This window comes from Styela clava, chromosome 15 (assembly GCF_964204865.1).
Source record: "Styela clava chromosome 15, kaStyClav1.hap1.2, whole genome shotgun sequence".
In the NCBI taxonomy this organism is placed as follows: domain Eukaryota; kingdom Metazoa; phylum Chordata; class Ascidiacea; order Stolidobranchia; family Styelidae; genus Styela; species Styela clava.
In genome coordinates, this window is record NC_135264.1 from 18,597,989 (window position 1) to 18,624,034 (window position 26,046).

At 36.8% G+C, this 26,046-nt stretch overlaps 2 protein-coding genes and 1 long non-coding RNA gene across 15 annotated transcripts in view; 2 read left to right on the top strand and 1 right to left on the bottom strand.

Annotated features, from left to right (window-relative positions):
• The window catches only part of LOC120334031 (E3 ubiquitin-protein ligase UBR2-like), a 40,435-nt gene extending 39,159 nt beyond the window's left edge, over positions 1-1,276 (top strand). For all 3 annotated transcript variants that reach the window (XM_039401473.2, XM_039401477.2, XM_039401474.2), the window contains one exon: positions 108-1,276. In XM_039401473.2, coding sequence (XP_039257407.2) covers positions 108-249 — 142 coding nt within the window. In that variant the 3' untranslated portion in view covers positions 250-1,276. The remainder of the gene's footprint in view (positions 1-107) is intronic.
• LOC120334043 (45 kDa calcium-binding protein-like) lies at positions 1,259-11,348 on the top strand. Of its 2 annotated transcripts, XM_039401498.2 has the most exons (9): positions 1,259-1,393; positions 1,734-1,925; positions 2,389-2,686; positions 3,161-3,355; positions 3,725-3,821; positions 4,816-4,930; positions 5,367-5,530; positions 5,807-5,986; positions 9,516-11,348. In XM_039401498.2, exons 1-8 carry the CDS (start codon positions 1,276-1,278, stop codon positions 5,981-5,983), a joined length of 1,356 nt encoding a protein of 451 aa, XP_039257432.1. In that variant the 5' UTR covers positions 1,259-1,275; the 3' UTR covers positions 5,984-5,986; positions 9,516-11,348. The 2 variants fall into 2 exon arrangements, with proteins under 2 accessions (XP_039257432.1, XP_039257431.1); XM_039401497.2 differs by lacking the exon at positions 9,516-11,348 and having other exon boundaries at positions 5,807-6,935.
• Positions 11,349-13,344: 1,996 nt separating this feature from the next.
• On the bottom strand, positions 13,345-24,203 carry LOC120334064 (uncharacterized). 10 transcript variants are annotated; one of them, XR_013469014.1, is made up of 12 exons: positions 24,094-24,203; positions 23,569-23,685; positions 23,389-23,496; positions 22,777-22,919; positions 21,361-21,449; positions 20,009-20,071; positions 19,427-19,602; positions 19,028-19,103; positions 17,914-17,981; positions 16,275-16,361; positions 15,029-15,137; positions 13,345-14,412 (listed from the first exon to the last, which is right to left on the bottom strand). It is a non-coding gene; the product is annotated as an uncharacterized LOC120334064 (long non-coding RNA). The 10 variants fall into 10 exon arrangements; XR_013469011.1 differs by adding an exon at positions 21,001-21,143 and having other exon boundaries at positions 19,427-20,071; XR_013469010.1 differs by adding an exon at positions 21,001-21,219 and having other exon boundaries at positions 19,427-20,071.
• Positions 24,204-26,046: the final 1,843 nt, after the last annotated feature.

Below are 26,046 nucleotides of genomic sequence, written 5' to 3' on the forward strand. Positions count from 1 at the left end.
TCTTTAGTTGGTTTTGATTTGAGCGTTGTTCAATTTCGATTGAAATTTGTACAAATATTGCTTTCTCAGTAATCAAGATTTTTTGCCAAATCTGAATGTTTTTTTAGACGAGGCAACCCGCTGTATCTTAACCAGCCAAGACTGCAGGAACTTCGAAAGTTATGGCTTTCCCATGGAATAGCTGAACGAGTGTCACATGATATTGAATCCAGGAATATTGGACATTTAGTAGACTGGGCTCATCTGTAGATTGTTAATTATTTTTGTTTATTAATATATAACTCAGAATGAGTGCTGGTGATTCTTCTTCAGATTTTATTTAAAATTTTGAGCTAGTTGCGAACTGGGTGAAGTATGTAATACATGAACAGAGTGGCTCCTCTGTTTGGGTTGTCAGATATCTTGTTTTGCAACCAACTGATGATTTTACCCCAAATTAAGTCTAATGTTCTGGGTTAGAACTAAGGCTGGGCATTTCAAATTATAGAGTAAAATCGGTTTGAAAGAAAATTTTGAATTTCCGCCATTTTTTTTAGCCACCGAGGGTCAAAGTTAATTTCTCAATTTTTTTATTGGAGTCATTTTTTATAATGAAGTATATGGTTCTTTTCTTTGCATGTTTCCTATTGTGTTTTAATGTTCAGCAAAATGTCTAATTGATAGATTCCATGTTTTCAGTGATTGTGCCTGGAAAACCAATAACAATGAAAAGTTTCATACACTTTAATATCTTAAAAAGTATTCAAAATTTCATTGCCTGTAGCTTTGCTCCAAGCATATTTGATGTTGATAAAATTTATTATTTGTATGTCCTACCCCCACTGAATGACCCACTATATCAGTGTTTTGTAGGAATGGCAGATTCGTTGCATCGAGTTGTTGCACAATTTGGTGAAATGGTTAATTCATTTTTTATTTCCTCATTGCTTAAAAACTCTAGTTTTTTTTTTGAAATGTTCTATATTTTGTTTTTATGTTTGTAGAAATATTGTGGAACTCTATCTGTAGCTTTCTGTTCTATCTCTCACGGTTACTGATTTACGTAGATTTACTTGATTTCCTCTGATATACATAGGGCTTGGACTGTCTGCTTAATCTGAGCAAAATTGTCAATATTCAGTCAAATTGAATGTTTTCTTCTGCAACGCATTGCATCCCAAATAGTCTGGACACTAACTTCTTATTGAATATGATTATGGATGTTGGTTAGTTAGTTTGCTTTCGAAACTTGGATCTTGTATATTTTGCGTATTTACTATATTTTCTGTATATTAGATGATACTTAGGGTAATATTAAATCATAATATGAGGATTTCTTATGCTGCACTGATGGTTTGCTTTATTACTATTGCGGCTGCTGGTTCTATTCAGAGGAATCTAGAAATGGATCGAGGTAATTCATGTCTCTTTCTGTGATTTAATAGTTTTTTAAGGTCTTCAGCAGTTGAGCTTTCCATACTGCTCAAGATTTTATCTTAGAATAATGAGTTTATATCCAAATCCGCATGAGTTTCTGTGGAATGAATGATTGTTGTTCAAGTCCCGGAAAGACGAAATTAGCTCTATGTTACAGGCTTCTATGTCCACTGCCTTATTTAGGATGTAAAAAATTGAGAAGTCAATGCTTATAGGTTTCAAATCCGGAATTAATGCTTTCTGTGTATGAGGCTGCATATTAATAAAGAGAAGTGTGAAATCCATGGAAAAGTTGACGTCATTGCTTCTTTTTAAAGATAAAGTTGAGAAAGAGGTTGATGAAGAGCTGAGACCTGACGTTGGTCTGGATTACGAACCTGACAAAGATGGCATTCAGCTGGATGTACCTGATGGGGTGGCTGCCTTGGAATCGAACAAAGAAAATCATCCTGAGCAAGATGCACATTTAGATGTTCCTGAGAATATTGTGCCTTTGGATAACATCAGAGGTAACTATTCCAGTAGTGTTATTCGCTGCATTTGTGCAGTGTTTTGTAAAAGTTACTGACCTCTAGTCGTTAGGGAAGCCATTGGTTCATTGAGTCTACTACTAAGCTTAAGTCTGATTGTCAGTTGCTTACGTGATCTTGCGTTTATATGACTCATTTTGGGTCTTTGTTTGTCTTGGTGGAGTTAATGTAGATTTATAATAATGTATATGCTCGCCATTCGCAAGCATCAGAATTCTTATTCAAGTGTTTATCGACCAAGTCATCTATAAAAATTTTGCCTTTAAATCTTGATACCAAATTTCTAACGGACACTCGAAAAACAATAATTTTAACAGTCAATCCTTATATTAAATGTTCAGAATTTAAAGAACAGTTCAGTCAGTAACCTTACTTGTGCCATCTTGTAATTGACTTGTGCTGAAAATTCCTATATGTCAGTTTTTTTATCACGACTGTTTAGACTCAGAAGCTGGAGACGACAAACTCCATTTTGATGAGGATGTTGTGCATTTGGATGAGAAGATTGAATCTCCTGACGAAATTAACATGCATCACACTCTCGAGGTCATGTTTGATGAATCCCTGGATCGTGAGGTTGCCCCTCCTGATCACATAGCTGCGGTAAAAATGGAGCGAGATGGCGATCAAAACTCGAACTATCACAAAGAAGTTTTTCTTGGGAAAGAAATGGAAAAGTTTAAAAATGGAGATTATGAAGGTTACCAGCAAAAGGAGAAATTGAAGGATATTTTCACTGCGTAAGTTCAATCCTTATGTTGAAATAACTGTGGTATTTCAATTATATGCGGTTCTGGGCATGCCAGTGTTTTCCATTACCACTGACTTTGGGAATAGATGGGAGACGTTTATGCAACTGTGGCCAAGTCAGGTTGCCCTAAATATCTAGTAATCATCCACCTGTGTGGGGTTGTTGATATGGTTTGAACCAAGCTACAGGAAATCTTGCCAACAATTATGAAAGCCCAAGAAGTCATTCAAACGTCGATTGGGCCATATATTCTCCCCTATATCTAAATTTCTTTCTATATCGCATTCCGATAGCTTTTTACAGAGAAATACATAAAATTGTTAGTTGGGACCAGATATCCATGACAACAAGGTGTTTGCCAATCCTATGAGGATTCGAACCCATGTGGGGTAGTATGCTGTGCAAACTTGTGGTTAGCATGCTAAGGTTTGGCATCATTCATGATGGATTTTACTTTCTCTAGAGTTGATCTGAACACTGATGGATTTCTTGATGAAGCCGAACTAACTGATTGGGTTTTGACAAAAACGCGAGAACATTTCTATGAAGCTCGAATGAACAATGAAAAAACTTTCCGCTTGATTGATCTGGACGGAGATGAGAAAGTTACTTGGAACGAGTTCATTTCACAGTTTTTGTCGGAGAAAGGAATGAACAAGTGAGATGGTTTCAGTCCGAGCTGTAGAGTCTATCCACTCAAACTTGAAAATTGGACTCTGATCACAAAAAACTTTGATAAATTATCGAGTTCTCTTAGAAAACTTACACTCAATTAGTTTCAGTAGGAAATTTCATCATCATTTAATTCTGACTATTGAGAATTCAAGGATCTTACTCCCAAACTACTTAGCCTGACCATTTTCAGTTGTAAGCGTGATAGATTTTGCAAGTAAATTTTATTGCCCTTATAAATGAATATGCATTGATATTTCTACTTATCCCAAACATTGTTCATAGGTTGTCATGCGCCTCAATAATTTCGATTGTACATGATTCTGGAATCATTAATATTCATTTTGATTTGCAGACGTGATGTCTACACTCAGTTGGATTCTGGTGAATCAGTCAAAGTACCAGAGGATCTCGAGAATAAAATTCAGGAACTTCGGGAAAAATGGATCCAGGTTAGTTTGCCATCAGAGTATCGATCCACCTCACAACCATGGGAAACTTACATTCCTTTTTCAATATACAATAAATTTGTTGGTCAATCTCTAATGGATCTTTAGTGTGGTATTTGATCCCTTATGGCAGTGGTTCTCAACTAGTGGTACGTGGAAGATGATGAAGTGGTACGCGAGCAGCTTTCGAGTTGGCCAAAATATGCCGGCAACGCTTTATCTACCATATCCATACTGTATGTATTCGCTGAACGACCTTTATGAATGTTCCCCCGTGCATCATTTTCCTTGTTCATTCCCGTAACCAGCAACAATCATTGCCTCGTTTTTTTAGTTTTGCGTGTTATTTGTCAGTTTTCAGCTGCGTTTCAAAAAATAGTTATGAATTAAATATCTTAATTGTCATTATGTCTTCAATCTAGTTGCTGTAAACAAAAATAAGTCTTGCAAATGCTGCTTTAATCTGTCTTGCAATTTAGGTTAAGGCTAGGCTAAGGATGTAGTGCCTCATTATAAAATACTCCCATACCGCGTGTTTTTGTTCACCGCATAAAAAAGGGCTTTTTCAGTGGTACACGGTCGGAGTAAAAAAACAGTAAAGTGGTACGCACGCGTTCAGTAAAAGCTTGAGAACCACTGCCTTATGGTAATAAATATTGCTTCTTGATTGGGAAACGCTGCCTTGTATGACTTTCGCTCTAGAAGGCGTTGTTGGTTATTTTTGGTATATTCCTCAGTGGCTAATATGGCTGGCAATATTCTCTTCTCTTCTGTGCATTTCCACTAATCAAGTAGTTGTGGATGAATAAGCTCATCATGATTTAAATTTTGTGGAGTCTCACTAACATTAGTATATTTCTGTAACATTACATCTGACTGAGGTCAAATTTCCTGAAATATGTTTATGTTGGTCTGTGACAACAAAAACCTCATTGATAGAAGGCAGACAATTTTCATTCTTAAATCTCGTTGAAGCTCATATATGGTTATACATCAGGTACAGGAAGTCGGCAAGAAGTTCTTGACCGTCTCAGAATTCTTTGATTTCCAACACCCAGAGACAAGTAAGGACAGTTTGAAGTTGTTAGTGGAAGATATATTGCATGATATGGGTAAGTAGTTTATTGGCAAACGTTTTAGGATTAAATAGTTCAAATTTTTTCTAAGAAATCATTACACTGAACAAGCAGCCATATGGGCATCCACCAACTACGCACAGAGCAATTATTTTCGGATAAACTGGAAATTTTCCGGGGCTCCTGAAGTATGCGAACCAATATGGCCGACATCGGAACGTAGTATGGGTAACAGGTTAGGGTTAGGCCAAATTTTATTTCAATTTTCTTTATTTTAGTCCTATTGTGAGTTCGAAGACAAGCCAAGTGCCTCCCGTAGTATTTGTACCTAAAATTATGGCCCAACCCTAACCTGGTACACATGTATCATTCCGATGTCAGCCATCTTGTTTCGCATACTTCAGGAGCACCAATTTTCCAATACGGCATAGCACTATAACATTAAGCCAGCAACATTCCGATGAATTTTTAGACACAGACAACTCCAATGATATCACTGTGCAAGAATATGTGGCGATGGCTCCTAACGCAGATGTGGATATTGTCCAAGATATCTGGGTGGCTTCAAGGAGGGAGGAGTTTCGCAAAATCATTGATATAAACAAGGATGGAAAGGTTGGAGTCGAGGAGCTGGAGGTTTGTCTTTATAGGAATTGGATCCATCCGGTGCTGTAAGATAAATCTGTTCCGAGCGGGGTTTCAAACACTAATTTATTTAAACATTATTCACCACTAACTCATTCAGCAAACCACATTTCTAGTTAAACTGTGCATGTGCTTGATTTTAAAGCATGGCAGCAAACATTTTGAATCTAATTCAAGTAAATCCTGCAAGTCAATATATTGCCCAATTTTTCAGCCGGAAATAATTTATAACAAACAGAGCAGAATTCAAAACAATTCACATTACAGGCCTACTTGGATCCGTTGAGTCGAACGATGGCTGGACAAGAAGCTCGACAACTTATCGGGTTTGGTGACACAAATGAAGACGGAAAACTAACTTTGAGGGAAATTCTTGAAAACAGCGAGTTTTATACGGGAAGCAAGTTATATAATTATGCACAAAGCATTCATGAAGAATTCTAACCGGTACATATTTTGCAATGGTGGTGGGGCACACAACCACATGTATTGATGAAAATCTAAAAGCACTTTTCTGATAAATTGGCTGCTAAACATCTGTAATATTCAAAATTAGTTGACTGAAGCAGATATGCAAGATGTTTTTTTGCAATGAGATTGTTTAGTGTGTCAGGGCACATGACATACCTTCACATGTGTTTTGTTTCGCATTCACTTTCCACATAAACACAGGTGGTCGGGGTCTGGATTAAACTACCACTGGCTGTTTGCCAACTAGTTTGTCTGAACAATTGAACATTGTATTACATTGTGTAATGGTTTGTCCTACAACTTCCAATTTATCCCAGGCTTAGACTTCTGATAAGTGGACATGTTTCTGTCTTCTGTGTTAAATTGATCTGCCGACTTTAGCAGTAATTAAGCCACTGCACTCCTCTCAAATTGAAAATGTGTTCCAATCACTATTTTAATTTTCGTTAAATTCTTTGAAGGTGTTTTGCGCATTTCAAATCTTGTGGGTTGTGGAATGTATGGCTTTGGTTACCCTTCAATAAGTTTTCAATAGCATTTTTAGCTATTTTATGGTGAGCAAGGTTTAGAATATGATAAACCTATCAAAACGTATAGGGTTTTGGTTGTTATTATGATTCGAGTCAAACTATAAAATACCGACAATCTTGCTATCAAATATGACAGCCCAAGGGACCATATTCTTCCTTGCTGCTAACTTCCTCCATATATGAGCCAGATAGCCCTCTACAAAACGAAACAAACAAATGGCAGTTGGGGCTTTGTATCCATCCCTATTCGTAACCCACTGTCTGGCAGCTTAATAGCAATCAATGATGAAGACCATTCAAACGGTCCTGAACAAATACTATGTGCAATTGTACGACATGCAGTGAATATATATTTTATGTTTGAAAGTTGAATTACATTTTGTTCATAAATTTCACGTGTTGTTGTTTCTGCACTGCAGGGTGAGGTAGAGGGATATTTTTATGTGAATTTATTGGGATAACATCTTGTCCGCTGTTAGGGCTGCAAATTCAAGATTGGGCATGTTCATAAATTTCGTTCATAAATTCATAAAAAAGTGAAGGTTTAAAAGGTTTTGCTCCTAGTATATATATATGATGTAGTATAAGCAGGTTCCAATCTATTTTTTCACACTTTTCCGGTTAAGGTCGAGTAAGGCAGTGGTTCCCAAACTGTTGGTCGCGTGAAGATGTTCCGGGATCGTAATTTCTGTCAAACATGCGCGTAACGCACGGATTGGGAGTCTCCAACTGCGCTACGTTTATACCCAACCACTGTCAAGTACCACGTCCCGGTTCTCCTACAATTTGCAATGCAAACTCGTAACATTGAGTCCCCACTCACAGTCTTGAACTTTTGAACCCAACACAGCAACACCTCAGAAGATCACACGAACTAAAAGAACTTTGTTGTAATATTCAACTTAAAATCACGACAGAATACGGCAATAACACTCACAAATCGCACACAGATTTTGTAGGCTAAACTGAATTTGTAGGTGTGAATAGCACGGAGTTCGACTGAATTTAAGTTTGATTTCAAATATTGATAGATTCCGGGATTAAATAACTGAATAAAATACAGAACAGTTAGTAAATATCAACACACGATAAATCCAAGCCTATTCTAACCGATTGGTTCCCTAACTAAATAACGAAAATATCGGTCGGAGATCGAAGACTTATCGATCGAGCGATAATTAATTAATTAATAACTCGCTAATTATACGACATAATTAACCCAAAATCTATAGGCTTCTGGTCCGAGATATGACGCATGCACATGCAAAATTTTGAGCAGATTGAACCTCGCTTTCGTGAGATATCGCGTGCATCTAACAGACATACAGACAAATACCTATCAACATACTTACCGATCTTAAGATCGATAAGTAATAACAAATGGCAGAAATCTAATAACTTAAAAAACATACAGTCAGTTAAATCCTAAAAGATCGGCGAAGCGGATAGAAGCAGATTGCGCCATCACAGCTCGTCTTGCGCCCGCACAACCGAGAGTGATGCAAGAAACTAACTAAAGAGCAAGAGTCGTCGTCGTTCGATTGCCGCAGCAAGTAGCGTTGACATAGCTAATCTCACTCTCTCGAATACGATAAAGACAAATGAACGAGGATACCAAAATACGACCTGCGTGCATTACATCGGCCCCTAAGAACCGTCTACAACCCACGGTTATTACCGACTACCATTTTCACGAAATGAAATATAAAAGCAATATACATATACAAAATTAGGGGCTCCCGAAGTATGCGAACCAAGATGGCGGACATCGGAACGTAACATGTGTACTAGGTTAGGGTTAGGCCATAATTTTAGGTATAAATACTACGGGAGGATCTTGGCTAGTCTTCGAACTGATAATAGGACTAAAATAAGGAAAATTGGAAAAAAATATCGCCTAACCCTAACCTGTTACCCATGTTACGTTCCGATGTCCGCCATCGCATACTTCGGGAGCACCTACACTACTCCTTCCAATAGACACAATTTACGAATGTCTCGCATGTAACTAGAATCCGCGGTCCTCATGCGTACACTGCGGACATTCCTATCTAAATCGAGAACACTTTCTCGATTAACCTTTTTGGACAATATCGTGCCATTTCTGTCTCAACTGCAGTGTTGGCAAACATTCCCTCAACCATTTCTTCCAGAAACAATCTGTATTTCATGTCACGGGTGAACCGATGTCAACAATCCTTCCTAGTTGTTTCGGAGGGGAGGGGGGAGGGGGGGGGGGGGGGGGGTGTGGCACAGATATTAATTAGTATAGCTATAGTAATAATAATTTATTATCTTCCTCAAAATATAGGTTAAAAAGGGGTGGGTCATGCAGGTGTGACGTAATAAGTTACATTTTATGAACAATATTTACAGTGTTAATCAATGATCCTCGCGCCAAAGCTAAATTTAATCGCAATCTCAACAAATTAGTATGTGCACCGAGATGGCGCACAACCTGAACCATGACCTGGTGCACATGCTATATTCAGGTTGTGCGCCATCTTGGTGCACATCAGGAGCTCCAAAAAAGTTGCATACATATTTATATCTCCCAAGTGTTCGAGATTCGATTCGCAAAATATTCGATTCGATTCTGACCATCAGGTATTCGAAAATGTCCATTCCTAACCATTACTTGTTACTTATCGATCTTAAGATCGGTAAGTATGTTGATAGGTATTTGTCTGTTTGTGTGTTTGACTGTTAGATACACGCGATATCTCACGAAAGCGAGTTGAATATGCTCCAAATTTTACATGTGCATTCAACATAACTCGGACCAAAATACTATTGATTTTGGATGAATTATATCGTATAATTAACGAGTTATTAATTAATTAGTGATTGGACACACGGTGTCGCTATGGACCAAGAATGGATGAATCGAAACCGCAGTTTCTGTTTGGGGGATTAACTCTCGATCGATAAGTATCCATAAAGTGCAGACTTACAAATATACATTCTATTTTCAGGTTTTCAGAACTAACAAAGCAAAGACGCTCGTTCCTCCGACGATTTGCCACTTCATACCATTTTTAGGACCTCTTGAAGTATGCGCACCAAGATGGCGCACATCCTGAACTCAGGTTGTGCGACATCTTGGTGCGCATACTTCAGGAGTACCCATTTTTATTTATCGTTTGAATTTCATATTCTGTTGCAGGTACCCACAACGGCTGCCCCTATTACGTAGAAGCCAAAACCACTAGACCAGGGGTGGGCAAGATTTTTCGATTTTCAATCGCAATTTTAAAAATTCCTTGAGTTATTTTCATATAAAACATCAAAAATTGGTTTTATTTTGACTGTCGCAGCATTAGGCGGGCCAGATTGAATTATCCAACAGGCCGTAGTTTGCCAATATCAGCACTCTCACCAAACGTTTTTGGGTTTCATAAATTCCGTAATATCTAACGATTTCCAAAGTATTTCCACGTTTGAGGGATGGGTATCCCGTTTTATTCGCTCCGGCGTTGCACTTCAATCTGCCATAAATAGACTTTCGCTCAGCGGCCATGGCAAAGTCTATGCGCCCCCTTGAAAGTTTGACAATTTATAATGACTATTATTGAATTTAGATACTTGTACGGTGTTATATGAGTAAAATAAAAGTTGCAGTTATTCCCAATTTGAAATTATCTTCATTGAAACTTTTTATGATTGAGATTCAGTTTTGTTGCCCCTGTCATTAGCAATGGTTGCCACACCCTAGAAACACCAATAGTAATTGGCAAAATAGTAATTTATTCTCAATTTGCAAATATTTTCATGCCATCTTGTGCTTTTTTCGGTTATCTTCGACAAACCATTAATCAGCAATGATTTCATCATATTGATAAAAATTTTCACGTGCTGTTGCACGTTTTATTAGAAGTTTGAATATAAATCACGCTCTCGTCCAATGACCCTCTTCCCCCTTCATTTTGTAAACACCCTTCTAAAATGAAAAGCTGTGTAGCACCCTAAACAAGACTGGAAACAAGCTGCTACTGGTAGTTAAGAGCTTCTCAGTAACCAATAAGGCCACTCTTCAACAAAAATAATTTGTAATTACCGTCAATTCCAGAGTTTATTCGCCGTTATGCCACCACATTTCCTGTAATTTGTAATTACAATAATTTACAGTCTATTCGCCTTTATGGCAGCACATTTCCCGTTTCTTTCGTTTCAAGCAAGCATTCATTGAAGTGTAAAATCCCGGCACGACAATGTTTCGCCCAATGGTCCAAAGTCCACGTCAACAAAACTGCTTAATTTTTATGTTTTTAATTCTATATTTTTGTCATTAGTTGTTCGTCATTCAGTCTGCGTTATGTATGTATTTTATGCCTTCTCTTCTAAACTGCTCGAGATTAGCACTTTCGAATACCTGGTAATTTCAGAATCGAACATTTCGAATAGTTGAAAAAGTTTTAGTTATCTCTGTTTGCTCCCAACCCAAGCAGCCCAGCGTGGCACACTCAAATTGAACAAGACCACCTAATTTGCCTAAATCCTAGACCAACAGGCCCAGAAAGAGTAATCAATAGTAATTTTATGTTTTGCATTTTCATATAATCGCATTTTATTTTTATATGTCATTAGCACTATTTATTCATTATCGCAGAAACGGCCTTGTCCACCCAATTGGCGCTAAATCCCAGAACAGTCCGAACTAATTTTGTTTCGTTACTTATTTGCTTTTTATTTAACAGTCTTTATTTTTAAATGTCATAATAAGCAGTATTCCCTCAATACGCATTTTCACAAATATTTGTCGAAACGGTATTGCACACCTAATTTACGTTAAATCCTAGACCAACAGGCCCAGGTCCCAGACAAACGGCCCAAAAACACATGTTTTGTATAATTTTATTCCGCTACTATTTTGCTTTTCATTTAACCTTCTTTATTTTATATATATATATGATTTAATAAGCAGTATTCCATCAATATGCATATTCGCCTAAACGTTTGTGCTAAATTCGAGCCCAACAATGATACATTTTTTATTTTTATGTGTTATAAGCAGTATTCCCTCATTATGCATTTTCGGTATTGTGCACAAAATTTGCGCTAAATTCGAGCCCAATTGGCCCAGGAACAGTATTTTTAAGTTTTATATTTTGTCCCGTCAGTTACATCTTAACGTTATTTCGTTACAAGTTAACAAGGCTCTGTCGTGCATATGTAAAAGTCCTGCCCCCAAAACTGTTATCAATTGCGCTATATGTCTTTCCGTATATTTTTGTTCCGTTATTTGCTCTATGCGTCCATTTAGCGCCCAAGTCTACTTTATTAGCAATTTTCTAAATACTTCATAATGTTTTAATTCCGTATATATTTTCTTAGTAATCTGGTTTCCGTTATCTATGTGTCATATTATTTCATTCCCCTTTGCATCTGATAAAGTTTCTCGCAGTTTTGCTTGCTGATTGATATATATATATCTGTATGTACGCGTATAAATTTGTTGTACACGAATCACATGGCAATAAAAATGAAAAGAAAAAAACACAAGTGTCTATGTTTATGTGTATAATAAATAATAAGTGGGAAAGAGTCTAAAATATACTAAGTCCAAACCCCTTTGAAAAAAAAAAACGCCTAAAATGGCGACTTTCAGTAAAAGGTAGCGTCTATTATGTTCTCCCAGTGCTCATTCCTAGTGTTTTTAAGCGGCGCCGAAGGCGCCGCCGCAGCGGGAGGCTCATTCCTAGTGTATTAACGCGGCGCCTACGGCGCCGCACCACCTCTTCAACTTTCACGGGACTCGAACTTTGGTTTCAGGCGTACATCACAGACGCCTACCCCCCTGAGGTAAGTCCCCCCGTTACACTCTTAATATGAGTTTAACACTAATATTTTATTTTTTTAAAAATTTCACTTTTAATAAATGTACAAAGCTGAGGGTCCGATATGCTGGTATCGAACCTACGTTTCCGGATCAAGACACCACGAGCTTACCCGCTACACCACAGTGAGCGATGAAGGATGACTCCCAATTTTTACTTATTAACCTAATTGCTTCATTTGTTATATTTACTTAAAAAGGTAAGTACGAGCGGATTTGAACGCAGAGCCATCGAACTAGATAGTCAGTACTAAGACCACTCGTTTTACCAACTACGCCAGAGCGGTGTTGGAATAGTCGGTCTTTACTTCTATTACAAATAATCCGGTCCTGCTTGCTAATTTAAAAAACAAAACAAAGAATCATCCGAGAAAATTAAGACCAAAAAGCGAATATGAGACGCTGATGATAGGCAGGTAGCGATAGGGTGGTGGGTGAAGTGCCAGAATTGTAAATTGTATATCTTGTGTTCGAAACTGTGTCATCTCTTGTATAATGTGTGTTGTAAATACTGTGATGTAAATGTGTGCTTAATAATATATGTTCGTAACTGTGCCATGTCTTGCAAATACTGTGATATATATGTATGTTCATAACTGTGCCTTGTATAAAGTGTGTCGTAAAATACTGTGACGTAATACATAATTATGTTCTTGTAACTTGTGTCGTAAAAAATACTGTGTACACGCGCTAATTTTATATGTTCGTAACTGTCTTTCCTTTTTGTAAATAAAGTGTCGTAAAATATCGTCTCATGCACATACAAGGCGAGTTCTAAAACACCTAGCGTCCAAAAATCTAGATAATCATATTCCAACGTCCATCATTCACCTAGCGTCCCAAAATTCACATTTTTTTTCATAATAACTGGATATCCGGTATCATTCATTGTCGGGAATATTCATGAAATCTAAAACCCCGCCTTCACCGATTTTCAGTTAAAACGACTTTTTTTTTATAAATTTTATTCGACAAAACATTCTCAATAATTACGGCCAAAACCAGCAAATGTTTATCAGCAAGTGCAATTTTTTAGGTTTTCATTGTGAATATAAGAAACCATAATGAAATAAATATAAGTTTACCTTTTTTCAGAACTAGACCCCAATTTTACTGTTTCCACGAAAATGTAGCTTAGTTATAAAAAAAAATAAGATTTCAATCCCTCACTTTATGCAGCAGCGCCCGAAAATCTACAAATAAATTATCACTGGAAAACAGATCTCTAGGCTTTATATTGTTGGCTACCATTTGCGTTCTATTACCCCTCAGACCTTTTGAAATTTATTTCCGAATTGCTATACGTTGCTGTATTTCAGTGTTTTTTAAATTAAGTAATATTGTTATTGATAAAACCTTAATAAAGAAGTGTTATATATTAGACTGATCATCTTCATCAGTTTGATGTTGGGGGTGGGGGTGACGTGGATTTATTAAAACGGACATAATAAAATCACACTTCTACGACAATCTGGACAGCCCAGATCCATAGGTTGGCAACAGTATGCATCAAACAGAATTTTATTTACATTAAGGTATGAAGTATGTTGCAGCATATGAAACTTAGGTGAAGGCGGGGGTTGGGGTGAAATTTCAGGGGGTGTTCACAACTTATAGGAGGCGTGTAGGGAAATTACATGTCGGGAAACGGCGGTTTATTCGCTTCTATTCAATTGTTTTTATTATTGATTGTGGCGCATGAATTCCCTCATGAAACTTATTTTTATCTTTACGAATGTTTGAGTACCCTTGTTCGTTGTTTTAAGTCGTTAAGAGAGAGGGCGGATTGTCCGCAATCAAGACTTTGATGCCCTATATATTAAAAATAGTAATAATGAAAATTTTCAGAAGTAGTACCAACAAACATTTATAGCAGCTTAAAATGAAATTTAATAATGAAAAATGGGTGTTGCCATTTTGGATAAAGTCAGTCGATTGTGCTCTATCGTGTCATATTGTCAAACTTCGTAGGATTTCTGGTCCAAATATATTCTTCTGCGAGCGTCGAGAAGCTGGGCTCGTCAGATCGATTTCTTCTGCAAAAATAGATAATTTTTCATCAGTGATGGTTTATTTGTTCGAGAGGTGTTACCTATAGACCAGACATGGGCAAAGTACGGCCTGTGGGCCAAATCCGGCCCAATAGGTAATTCAATCTAGCCCAGGGGTTCTCCAACTTTTTTAGTCCCAGAGTCGCATTTCAAACCTCAAAGTTATGAAGAGCCGCACACATACAACGCAAGGTAAAATAGCAACAAACTCAAGCGCGACGATTATCTTAGAACCAGCGGCCAGTGCTATGCGAATTTCCAATCCCTCTTTCGAAATACCTGGCTACGTCATCTGGATCACTACCATTTAGGGAATACTAAAATTAAAAATGATTGCTGAATAACGTAAAAAGTAAAACACTACCTAATGTATTTAATCGGTATATATGGAATTCTATTGCAGTTAAGTTAATTAAGATATAGGCGAATCTTTCACGCCAAAAATAACACGAATAGTTTAATTAAAAACGAAATAATTATGCTACTTTATTATAATTATGCTACAGGCAAATATATTTACGGTTCCCTTTCTAAACATATTCTATATTTAAATTATGATAAAACATTCTCTCATCTTGCTATAAAATAGGGAACCATCGACCTGTCTGTTAAGAAGAGTGGCCACGCATCACCACGCAGTGGCAATTGCAGATGTGAAAATTTTCGTTCACTTCTTCTTTGCTCTTCAGACCTGTGATTGCTCTTCAGACCTGTGATTAAAAGTGTTACTGATCACATTTATGAGTTATCGTTTCAATATTGTTCGACAACTGTTCAATGGTCAATAGCATACAGCATTTGATGCGGGAAAACGGATAATATGAAAATTATAATCAATAACTTAGATTTGACCAGTATTTCAGCATTTAAAATATTAGGGCTCATTTGTAGTTCCTCGAATACCGGTGTCTACTTATTGATCCCAAATCGGATCCAAGGTGCCAAAACTCCAATAAAAAATCTTAAGATTGGTCAAATTTATAGGCTAAATTTAAGCTGTCTTAGTTATAGCAACCAGATCATTTACATACCAGTTTTTTTCAGAATTTAACAATTTATACGAGGAATCAAATGGGAGTAGAGGTAAAATGTTTGAGCATTTGATAACGTTGAATCAAAATATCAATTAAATGTTGAAAATCCGTAAGTCACATTTTATGAAAAATATTTACGGTATTACAAAATCAAACTGGAAACGAGACAGCGATCGGAGATCACAGACTTATCGATCTTGTGGCGTGTATTCTTCGATCTGACTCGATAGCGACGCCACATGTCTCATCACTAATTAATAAATAACTCGCTGATTATACAACATAACTCATCCAAAATCAACAGGCTTCTGGTCCGAGATATGATGAACGCACATGCAAAATCTGGAGCAGATTTAGCCTCGCTTTTGTGAGATATCGCGAGTGTCTAACAGACAAATACCTATCAACATACTTACCGATAGAGATCGATAAGTAACAATAAGCCTTGTGCCCAAACTAAATTTAATCGCGATCTAAATGAATTCCGTGAGATATACAGGGAGTCTTATTGCATAATTTTTCCACGATATTAAATCTACAACTCCGAAGAATAAACACAAAATGCAAGTTGTTATGTAAAGAATGAGAAAGTGCAAATTGTCACGAAAGTTATCCAACATTTGGATTTGCGTTGGTTGTGGCAGCACCAGGCGGGCCAGATTAAATAACTCAATGTGACGTATTTGGCCCGCGGGCGCCGTAGTTTAACCATGTCATGTTTACGTTCCACTACGACAACAAAATTTGAAATTTTCGCATGCTTTAATTGTGATGATTAAACTTACCGGTAATTTTAGTAATGCAAGCTCTTACCAGTGCTTTTAGTAATGCAGCTCCATACACCACAGACGCCCAGTTATTTTCAAAATCGGTGATATTTCTTCTTCTCGTTCATTATTTCTGAAACGAAATAAATAGAACTTATGACGAGCCTGAAAATGGGATATTTTCCACATTGTTTACAAATACAAGGCTTCTCTCCAGTGAGAGTTTGCTCATGCTTACGTAGATTAGTTGAATATGAAAAATCCTTCCCACATTGTTTACAAATACAAGGCTTCTCTCCAGTGAGAGTTCGCTCATGCTTATGTAAATTAGTTGAACATGGAAATCCTTCCCACATTGTTTACAAATACAAGGCTTCTTCTCTCCAGTGAGAGATTGCTCATGCTTACGTAAATTAGTTAAATATGAAAAATCCTTCCCACATTATTTACAAATACAAGGCTTTTCTCCAGTGAGAGATTGCGCATGCTTACGTAAATTAGTTAAATATGGAAAATCCTTCCCACATTGTTTACAAATACAAGGCTTCTCTCCAGTGTGAGTTCGCTCATGCCTGGGCAAAGCAGATGAATGTGAAAACCGCTCACAGGTATTCCTCTAATTAGTTTTCACTCCTGGACTGTGCGCGCCTGGAGTGGCAACTCATTATTATGTGTTAAAGATGAAAGCAAATTATTTTAAAACTCCATTTTTGACTAAAATGAGGGAGGTAACAAACATTTTAAAAGGGGTGTTACAAAATACTAAAAATAAAATACCATAAAATTTATTTTAAGAGTACGGAGAGACATAAAGAAGGTATTTTAGACATATGGTAGCAAACTATCTAACTTTGGTGTGCCAACGGAACACATAAGGCCTAATCAACTATACACAGTCAGTGTAAACAGACAGTTGCCCATCATTGAATACGGCCGCCCTACATTCGATTTCTTCCGGGTTCGAGTATAGTTTACAAGCCAATCAATATACTATTATAAATTTCACTTATTGCAATTTTATCGCAGACCTATGGATATTTGGAAAAGCGATACCTTGAAAAAAATAACCTCATGTGGCAATCAGTATTACAAGATCTCAAATTTGAGGAATTTTCAAGATCGCAAAAATATTATTACTAGAGACGTTATAGTAGTGCTTTTATTTAGTCGCAAATAGAAAATTAACATGATAAAACATTTTAACTGCTTGTATCGGTCACAAATTGAATATCTTAGGCAACAGAAAAATTATTAAAATGTCTGCTTTTTTACCAGTTGTCGTAATCGCGACGATTATCTTAGAACCAGTGGCCAGTGGCACGCGAATTTCCGATCCGTCTTTCAAAATACCTGGCTGCGTCACCCAGATCACTACTATTTAGGGAATACTGAAATTAGAAATGATTGCTGAATAACGTAAAATTTAAATTTATTTTTAGTAAAACACTACTTAATGTATTTAATCAGTCTATATGGAATTCTATTGTAGTTATGATATAGGCGGATCTTTCACGCCAAAAATAACACAAATAGTTTAATTATTAAGAAAATAGTTATGCTACTTGTATTATAGTTATGCTACAGGCGAATATATTTACGTTTCCATGGATAAGTATATCTTTTCTTTATATTTAAATTATGATAAAACATTCTCTCATCTTGCTATAAAATAGGGAACCACCGACCTTTCCGTTTAGAAGAGTGGCCAGTTATTTTCAAAATCGGTGATATATCTTCTTCTCGTTCATTATTTCTGAAACGAAATAAATAGGTAGTTTTAGTCTGTAATTTTTATTTAATCAACTTGTGACGAGCCTGAAAATGAGATATTTTCCACATTGTTTACAAATACAAGGCTTCTCTCCAGTGTGAGTTCGGTCATGCTTTAGTAAATTAGTTAAATATGAAAAATCCTCCCCACATTGTTTACAAATATAGGCTTTTCAGTGTGAGTTCGCCCATGCCTTGGCAAAACAGATGAATGTGAAAACCGCTCACAGGTATTCCTCTGTGATTAGTTTTCACTCCTGGACTGCGCGAGTCTGGAGTGGCAACTCGTTATTACGTGTTAAAGATGAAAGCAAATTATTTTAAAACTTCATTTTAGACTAAGATGAGGGAGGTAATAAACATTTTAAGGGGGTGTTACAAAACACTAAATATAAAATAAATCACCATGAAGTTTATTTCTAAGAGTACGGAGAGACACAAAGAAGGTATTTTAGACATATAGTAGCAAACTATCTAACTTTGGTGTGCCAACGGAATACATAACGCTCAACCAACTATACACAGTCACTAAGTGTAAACTGAATACGGCCGGCATGCATTCGATTCTTCCCCGGAGTCGAGTATAGTTTACAAGCCAATCAATATACTATTATAAATTTCACTAATTGAAATTTTATCGAAAACATTTTGTCGCAACTAGTACATTAACATAAGAAAACATTTTAAATGCTCGTATCGGTCACGAATTGATTATCTTAGGCAACAGAAAAATTATTATCTACTGCAAAATGTCTGCTTTTTTACCAGTTGTCGTAACCACGGCGACTATCTTAGAACCAGTTGCCAGTGGTCCACGAATTTCTGATTCATGTTTGGAAATACCTGGGTGCGTCTCCCGGATCACTATTATTCAGAGGAATACTGTAATTAAAATCCGAAAATAAATTTCTGATTGGGGGCTACGACAGGTTTGCAGAACATTATATACGACATTTAGCTTGGCAGAAACGATGTGAACTAGTGATTATCAGTAAATTAGATTAATTGTAGTAGAAAAATGCAGCATACCCATTGCAAATCTGTCTGTTATCACGTTTTAGTTACCAATATTTCTCCAAGCTGGCATGGTGTAATCTCGAAAAGCCTAAAATATGAATGAAACGTAGCGTTATACTTCTGTGGTATAAAAAGAGAATTTTAGTAGTCTAAACTCTGAAGAATTACTTCAGGCGCAGCGCATAGCGTTCAAACACATGCGGAATGAATACTGAATAATGTAAAATTTGAATTAGTGAAACACAGACCTTCGAAGCACGTCACTTAATGTACGTATGTAATCAGTCTCTATACAAAATTCTATTGATGTTATGATGTAGGCGGATATATTTACGCTTTCAAACCTAAAATAACCTTCGCTTTATAATGAACTTTTACAAAACATCATAAAATAGGAAACAAACAACCAACCTGCCCGTTTGGCAAAATGGTCACACGGTGGTAATAGTAAATATCAAAATGAAAATCTTCGTCCACTTTTTCTTTTACTTTCAAGGCGTGTGATTAAAAGTGTATCTAGTCACATTGATGAGTTATTTCAATATTGTTCACCAACGTTCCAATGGCCAATAGAATACAGTCAGTATCTGCCTTGGGACAACGGATAATAGGAAAATTATAATAAATTCAAGTTTGACTAGGATTTCAGAATTCAAAAGATTAGGGATCATTTGTATCGCCTCGCACTACTTCTAGATCCGAAATCGGATGTAAGGGGTTGTACCGCACCGATGTAAAATTGTAAGTTGTAACAACAAAGTCGCTTTCCTATCAAACTTTTAGGCCTTTTCCATAAATCTATTCCTAAATGTCATTCATGAGCTCGTTGATTTGTTTATGACACTGCGTTCGTGTATACATTACCAGACAACGTAACTGAGGCTGGACAACATAAATGAACTGTAAAGCCGGAGACTGGTACTCTGAGACAAATTTGAACATGAAAAATGGAGAGGGAGAGAGATAAAAAAAAAAAACTGACAAATATACCACCTTCCGATTGCTGTCAATTTTTCCAACACTAATTGAAAAAGTTTTTTCCACTTGTTAGAGGGCCTGAAACAAGAGGGAAATTAAAAAGTGTTAAACAAATTTAATTTATAAACTGGGGAAGCGGTAAGATACAAGATTATACTTATTCCGGCGCGGCGGTGTGGCTCAACGGGCTAAGCGTTAGGAATACGCTCGCCACCGCACCTCTAATTACTCTGCGTGGGTTCGCAGGTTCGAATCCCATGCAGAAATGGTTATGTGCGAAAAGATTGCTGGACTCCTCGCCGTCGTTGGGTGGTTCACGAAACCGCTGGTCGGTTACGGCTTCCTCCACCACCAAGTCCATGCTTCCGAAAACAAACAATATGACTAATCCCATACCCGACTTGGAATGGTAACCGGACGAGAGGCCGTGGTTCGCCATATGGATAAGCCGTTCTGTCGGCTTTCCTCTCCCCCGGAATAAATATGTAAATCCTATCCTATCCTTCCTTCCTTTTTATCCTGCATCACAAATACTAAACAATATGAATTTAACGTACATCATTGATCTTCAAAATATCGGGTAAACATCCTTTTTTAAACCGAAATTCGTCTTTCAAGTATTTATATTGATAAGATTCACATATTTATCCCGGGGGAGAGAAAGCCGATAAGACGGCTTAACATATGACGAACCACGGCCTCTCGTCCGGTTACCATTCCATGCGGGTATGGGATTAGTTAGTTATTTTATTTTTTCGGAAGCATGGACTTTGATGGTGGAGGAAGCCGTAACCGACCAGCGGTTACGTGAACCACCCAACGGCGGCGAAGAGTCCAGCAATTCTCTTGCACATAATCATCCCTGCGTGGGATTCGAATCTGCGAACCCATGTAGAGTAATCAGAGGTGCGGTGGCGAGCGTTTTTCTAACGCTTAGCACGATGAGCCACACCCCCGCGCCAATCTTGATTTATCTTGTGCACTTATTACTGCATATAAACAGTTACCGTATTAATTTGGTCGATATCCTTCGGAAGCCTTTGATTCAAATATTTTACATCAATGAGCCTTTCGATAATATCGAAAGATTCCTGGCGTATGCTTATTATATCTTCCATTTTCGTTCCATTTTGAAAAGTTTCAGACCTTGCTGTCGCATTTCCAATTTGTAGTAATTTGAATTAATATTAATCTAGATCTAATTTTAGTTTAGTTTAATATTATAGCTGTGATAGTAGAAGTTAAGAAGTTACTGTGTTAGGGGAATCAACGTGATGAAATATTCAATATAACACGAGCGACACACGGATGCAGTCAATTCTTTTGAAAAACAAAATCAGAATAAATAATGGATTTACTGTTCTTACCTGACGATGGCAGCTTGGACCTAGACGATTTTTTGGCACAGATAAAAAAAAACTTGAATGATATATCATATTAAATACAAGCGATGAGCCTGTAAAAAAAAGGCAACATTTTATAAGTTTATAATTAGAATTTATACTTAATACATGATATCATGATTCTTGGTTAGTATTTGAGTATTTTATACTTTATTACAATAGGCAGGTACTGTCAGTCAGTGGTAATTATTTTCGATCAACATTTTCGATCATGTTGATAGGTATTTGTCTGTTTGCTTGTCTGTTAGATTCGGACGATATCTCACGAAAGCGAGGTTGAATCTGCTCCAAATTTTGCATGTGCATTCATCATAGCTCGGATCAGAAGCCTATTGATTTTTGATGAATTATGTCGTATAATTAGCGAGTTATCAACTAATTGGTGATGGGACACGGGTTGTCACTAATGAACAAATATTTGCATTTTATGCTGGCACTCTTCTCATTGTTCTTATTTTTCTCCGTCATTATCATTAGAAAATCGCCTTTCTCTTCGAATATTGGACCGATTGCTTTGTAATTTTCAGTGGTTAATTAAAGATTGATTTATTTTGCCAAAAGGCTATTACTTTCACTTATTTTCACAAAATTTCTGTGGACCCCAAGATATTCGTTTTTTACGTGTCAGAATGAAAAATAGCTACACCTTGTGACCTGTCCATATATCAGAGCTTAGCTCTCTTGTTAATTAATTAGTGATGGTACACATGGTGTCACTATGTAGTAAGAGCGTTGTTTGGGGATCCCGCTAACCTTCGATCGATAATTATCGACTTATAAGTCTTCGGTCTCCGACCGATATTCTTGTTTGATTGTTAACTTTGATTGTATAAAATTGCAGCCCTTTACCTTATTACTTCTTGATAGACTTGCTACGCCTACGCCTACATAAAGTCTTAAATTCAGAAAATGAACAACAATCATCAGAACTTGCAACCCAATTCATATATATCAAAGGCCTACACTTAGTCTCAACTGTTTGAGTATAACTGAAAACAGAAAACAAAAATCGGATGTAACTAAGGTAAAAACCAAATTTTACTTGTCAAAAAAAATTTAAAAAAAAAATTGCTCCAATATTTTCTCAATAGCGACACCATGTGTCCCATCACTAATTAATTAATAACGTGCTAATTATACGACATAATTCATCCAAAAAAAATAGGCATCTGATCTGAGCTATCATGAATGTACATGCAAAATTTGGAGAAGATTCAACCTCGCTTTCATGAGATATCGCGTGCATCTAACAGACAGACGAGCAAACAAACAGACAAATACCTATCAACATACTTACCGATCTTAAGATCGATAAGTAATAACTAGTTTGCAAAAGAAAGATAACAAAATATTACAGTAAAATATAGGTTCAGAAGTTACCTTCAAAATAGCCAAACATTCCCGCATAACCGCTTCTACGTTAAGGTTTTTATTCAGCACATATATGTTGTCATCAATCTCAATCTAATGCCACAGTCGCAACTAATTTTATATTCGCATTTCCTGTTCCACTCCAGCAGTTGCTGATATCAACATTTAAAGATTGTTTACATCCTTCAATTGTTGGAATAAATCCGATTGAAACTATGCAGTATTTGTCAGTGATATAATACAATATACATGTTATAATATACAATATACCGTATTTCCCGGCGAATAAGTCTACCCGGTTAATAAGATAAGATTTCAAATTGAATGCGTAATGCTAGACCTGATCTACTTTAACTGCATTGGTTATTTGTAACTGTAAAAAGTCTGAAAATCACAGAAAATGATTGTAAAGTAATGCAAACGTTTGCGACAAAATGATGTACGTATATCAAGTCGTGAAAGACTGACGAAATTATAGATGTGCTACCGAAATTACAATATTCAGCTAACATAAACTATACAATATAAGTTAAAGCCGATACAGCAAGCATAAAAAAACAGCTTCATTAGTAAATCTAAAATCTATTCCAAAGTATTTGAATGTACTTTTACAATGCTTACCTGTTTTGACTAGAACATTTCCTTGTTCTTGATCGTCTGCACTCGTTTGCGCTGTCGTCTTCAATTCAATAATTACACATCACGAATCATTCAGTACTAAGCTATGACCTAACAGAAAGAATAACATTATCTCTTATGATCATCGGGCTGACGGACAACTCGACTACACGTACAACTCACCAGAGACAGTCGCAACTAATTTTATATTCGCCATTCCTGTTCCACTCCAGCAGTTGCTGATATCAACATTTAAGGATTGTTTACATCCTTCAATTGTTTGAATAAATCCGATTGAAACTATGCAGTATTTGTCAGTGAAATAATACAATATACATGTTATAATATACAATATACCGTATTTCCCGGCGAATAAGTCTACCCGGTAAATAAGATAAGATCTCAAATTGAATGCGTAATGCTAGACCTGATCTACTTTAACTGCATTGGTTATTTGTAACTGTAAAAAGTCTGAAAATCACAGAAAATGATTGTAAAGTAATGCAAACGTTTGCGACAAAATGATGTACGTATATCAAGTCGTGAAAGACTGACGAAATTATAGATGTGCTACCGAAATTACAATATTCAGCTAACATACACTATACAATATAAGTTAAAGCCGATACAGCAAGCATAAAAAAACAGCTTCATTAGTAAATCTAAAATCTATTCCAAAGTATTTGAATGTACTTTTGCAATGCTTACCTGTTTTGACTAGAACATTTCCTTGTTCTTGATCGCCTGCTCTCGTTTGCGCTGTCGTCTTCAATTCAATAATTACACATCACGAATCATTCAGTACTAAGCTATGACCTAACAGAAAGAATAACATTATCTCTTATGATCATCGGGCTGACGGACAACTCGACTACACGTACAACTCACCAGAGACAACTCGACTACAGAGAGGCCTGGTGAGTTGTCCGTCTTTTCGCATTTTTACGGCGGTGTTTTAGGTTATAGAAATGCATTTTTATTTGTGTAAGTGGCTTATTTCGCTCGTGTTGTATGAATACAAATACAATCTAAGATTTGCATCCAGATTCATCTCATTAATTTCAGAACTTGTCTCAATCCCAATTTGTATACATTCGAATCAATAATCGTAAGCCTAAGTTCAACTGTATTAGTATAGCTATAAAAATTAACAAAATGACTGCAAGATATAATGCAAAAATTATAGAATGTAAATAAAAGGAATAATCACGATAAAAAGTAATACTTACAGACTTACCCGACGGCGTCAAATTTAAAAAGACCGCTTTTACGCAGACAAGTATTGACGTGGCAAGAAAAAGGTTTGATTATAATAAAGAAACAAAGAGCGGAGGAAACCGTGAAATGAGGACGTTTTTCATTTGTTATTAGGAACCACGTGGCCAAAAAAGACTGCCACATCACTATATTCTTCGCAACCAGATGCTTTTTTAAAGATTTCACTTAATTTGTGACAACCCGAGTCTGCGAGTAAGTTACCCGCGATCTATCCGGAAGCCACTCAGATTTGCAAATTGTGCAGATTCCTCAAATGTGAGGCCAATAATGGATGTTTCTCTCAATAGTTCCCACCCGAGGCTTCAAGCGATCACGGCGGAAGCGCCTATAGAGATTTGCACCCACCTACTGATAAAAGCTAAACAAAGGGTCATTCTTTTCAATATGTCAGATGTATATTTATTTATCATATATCGTCTTTAACAAGGATTCACATATTTAGGATATGATTCACGTATTTATCCAGGGGGAGCGAAAAGCCGATAAGACGGCTTAATCATATGGCGAACCACAGCCTCTCGTTCGGTTACCAGACCAAGTCGGGTATGGGATTAGTTATATTGTTTGTTTTCGGAAGCATCGACTTGATGGTGGAGGAAGCCGTAACCCACCAGCGGTTACGTGAACCACCCAACGGAGTCGACCAATCCTCTCGCACATAACCATTCCCACATGAGATTCGAGCCTGTGAACCCACGCAGGTGCGGTGGCGAGCGTATTCCTTACGCTTAGCACGATGCGCCCCACACCGCCGAGCCAAACTTGGTCCTTATCAGATAAATAAATATGGGGGCATTTATCTATTTAATTTACCGAAGATTATTTGATCTGAATATTCTAGAAAGGATTCAAATTGCCCCAGACATCGATTTTCTTATGGTCATCATTCATTCCACGAAGATGGCCTACAGATTTGTTTTGAAATTTTGTAAAACAATCAAGGATGCAATGATCATTTCACGTCTGTGCGAAGTTATTTTACACGGTGACCGTACATTTGAACCCACGTACATTTGAACCATGTACATTTGAACCATGTACATTTGAACCATGTACATTTCAACCCATGTGTATATCCGCGTATCCAATCTATGGGTGGGTGCTAAAACCCTTGGGTTAGGGTTAGTATGGGTTCTAATATCCGTAAAACAAAATAAAAATTTCATGGGTTCAATTGTCGTGGGTTCAAATGTAATTGAACCATTTTACACCGTTGGTCCTTCGGCTACGTTTCTAATATCCCGTTTTCTGCGCAACTTTACCACGTTTGATAAAGGCAACCAAACTATATTTGCGCATCACTGTTACAAATTAACAGATTAATGTAATTCATGGTCGCGATTTCACAGTACTTTCAAAATGCTGTAAGTACCAGTACTATAC

What these genes read in the sequence shown, in the direction of transcription:
- LOC120334043 (XM_039401498.2), top strand. Translation starts at nt 1,276, where the DNA reads ATGATACTTAGGGTAATATTAAATCATAATATGAGGATTTCTTATGCT. An exon ending in TTCGGGAAAAATGGATCCAG is followed by an intron (nt 3,822 to 4,815) that starts GTTAGTTTGCCA and finishes GTTATACATCAG; the next exon opens with GTACAGGAAGTCGGCAAGAA. An exon ending in AGATATATTGCATGATATGG is followed by an intron (nt 4,931 to 5,366) that starts GTAAGTAGTTTA and finishes ATGAATTTTTAG; the next exon opens with ACACAGACAACTCCAATGAT.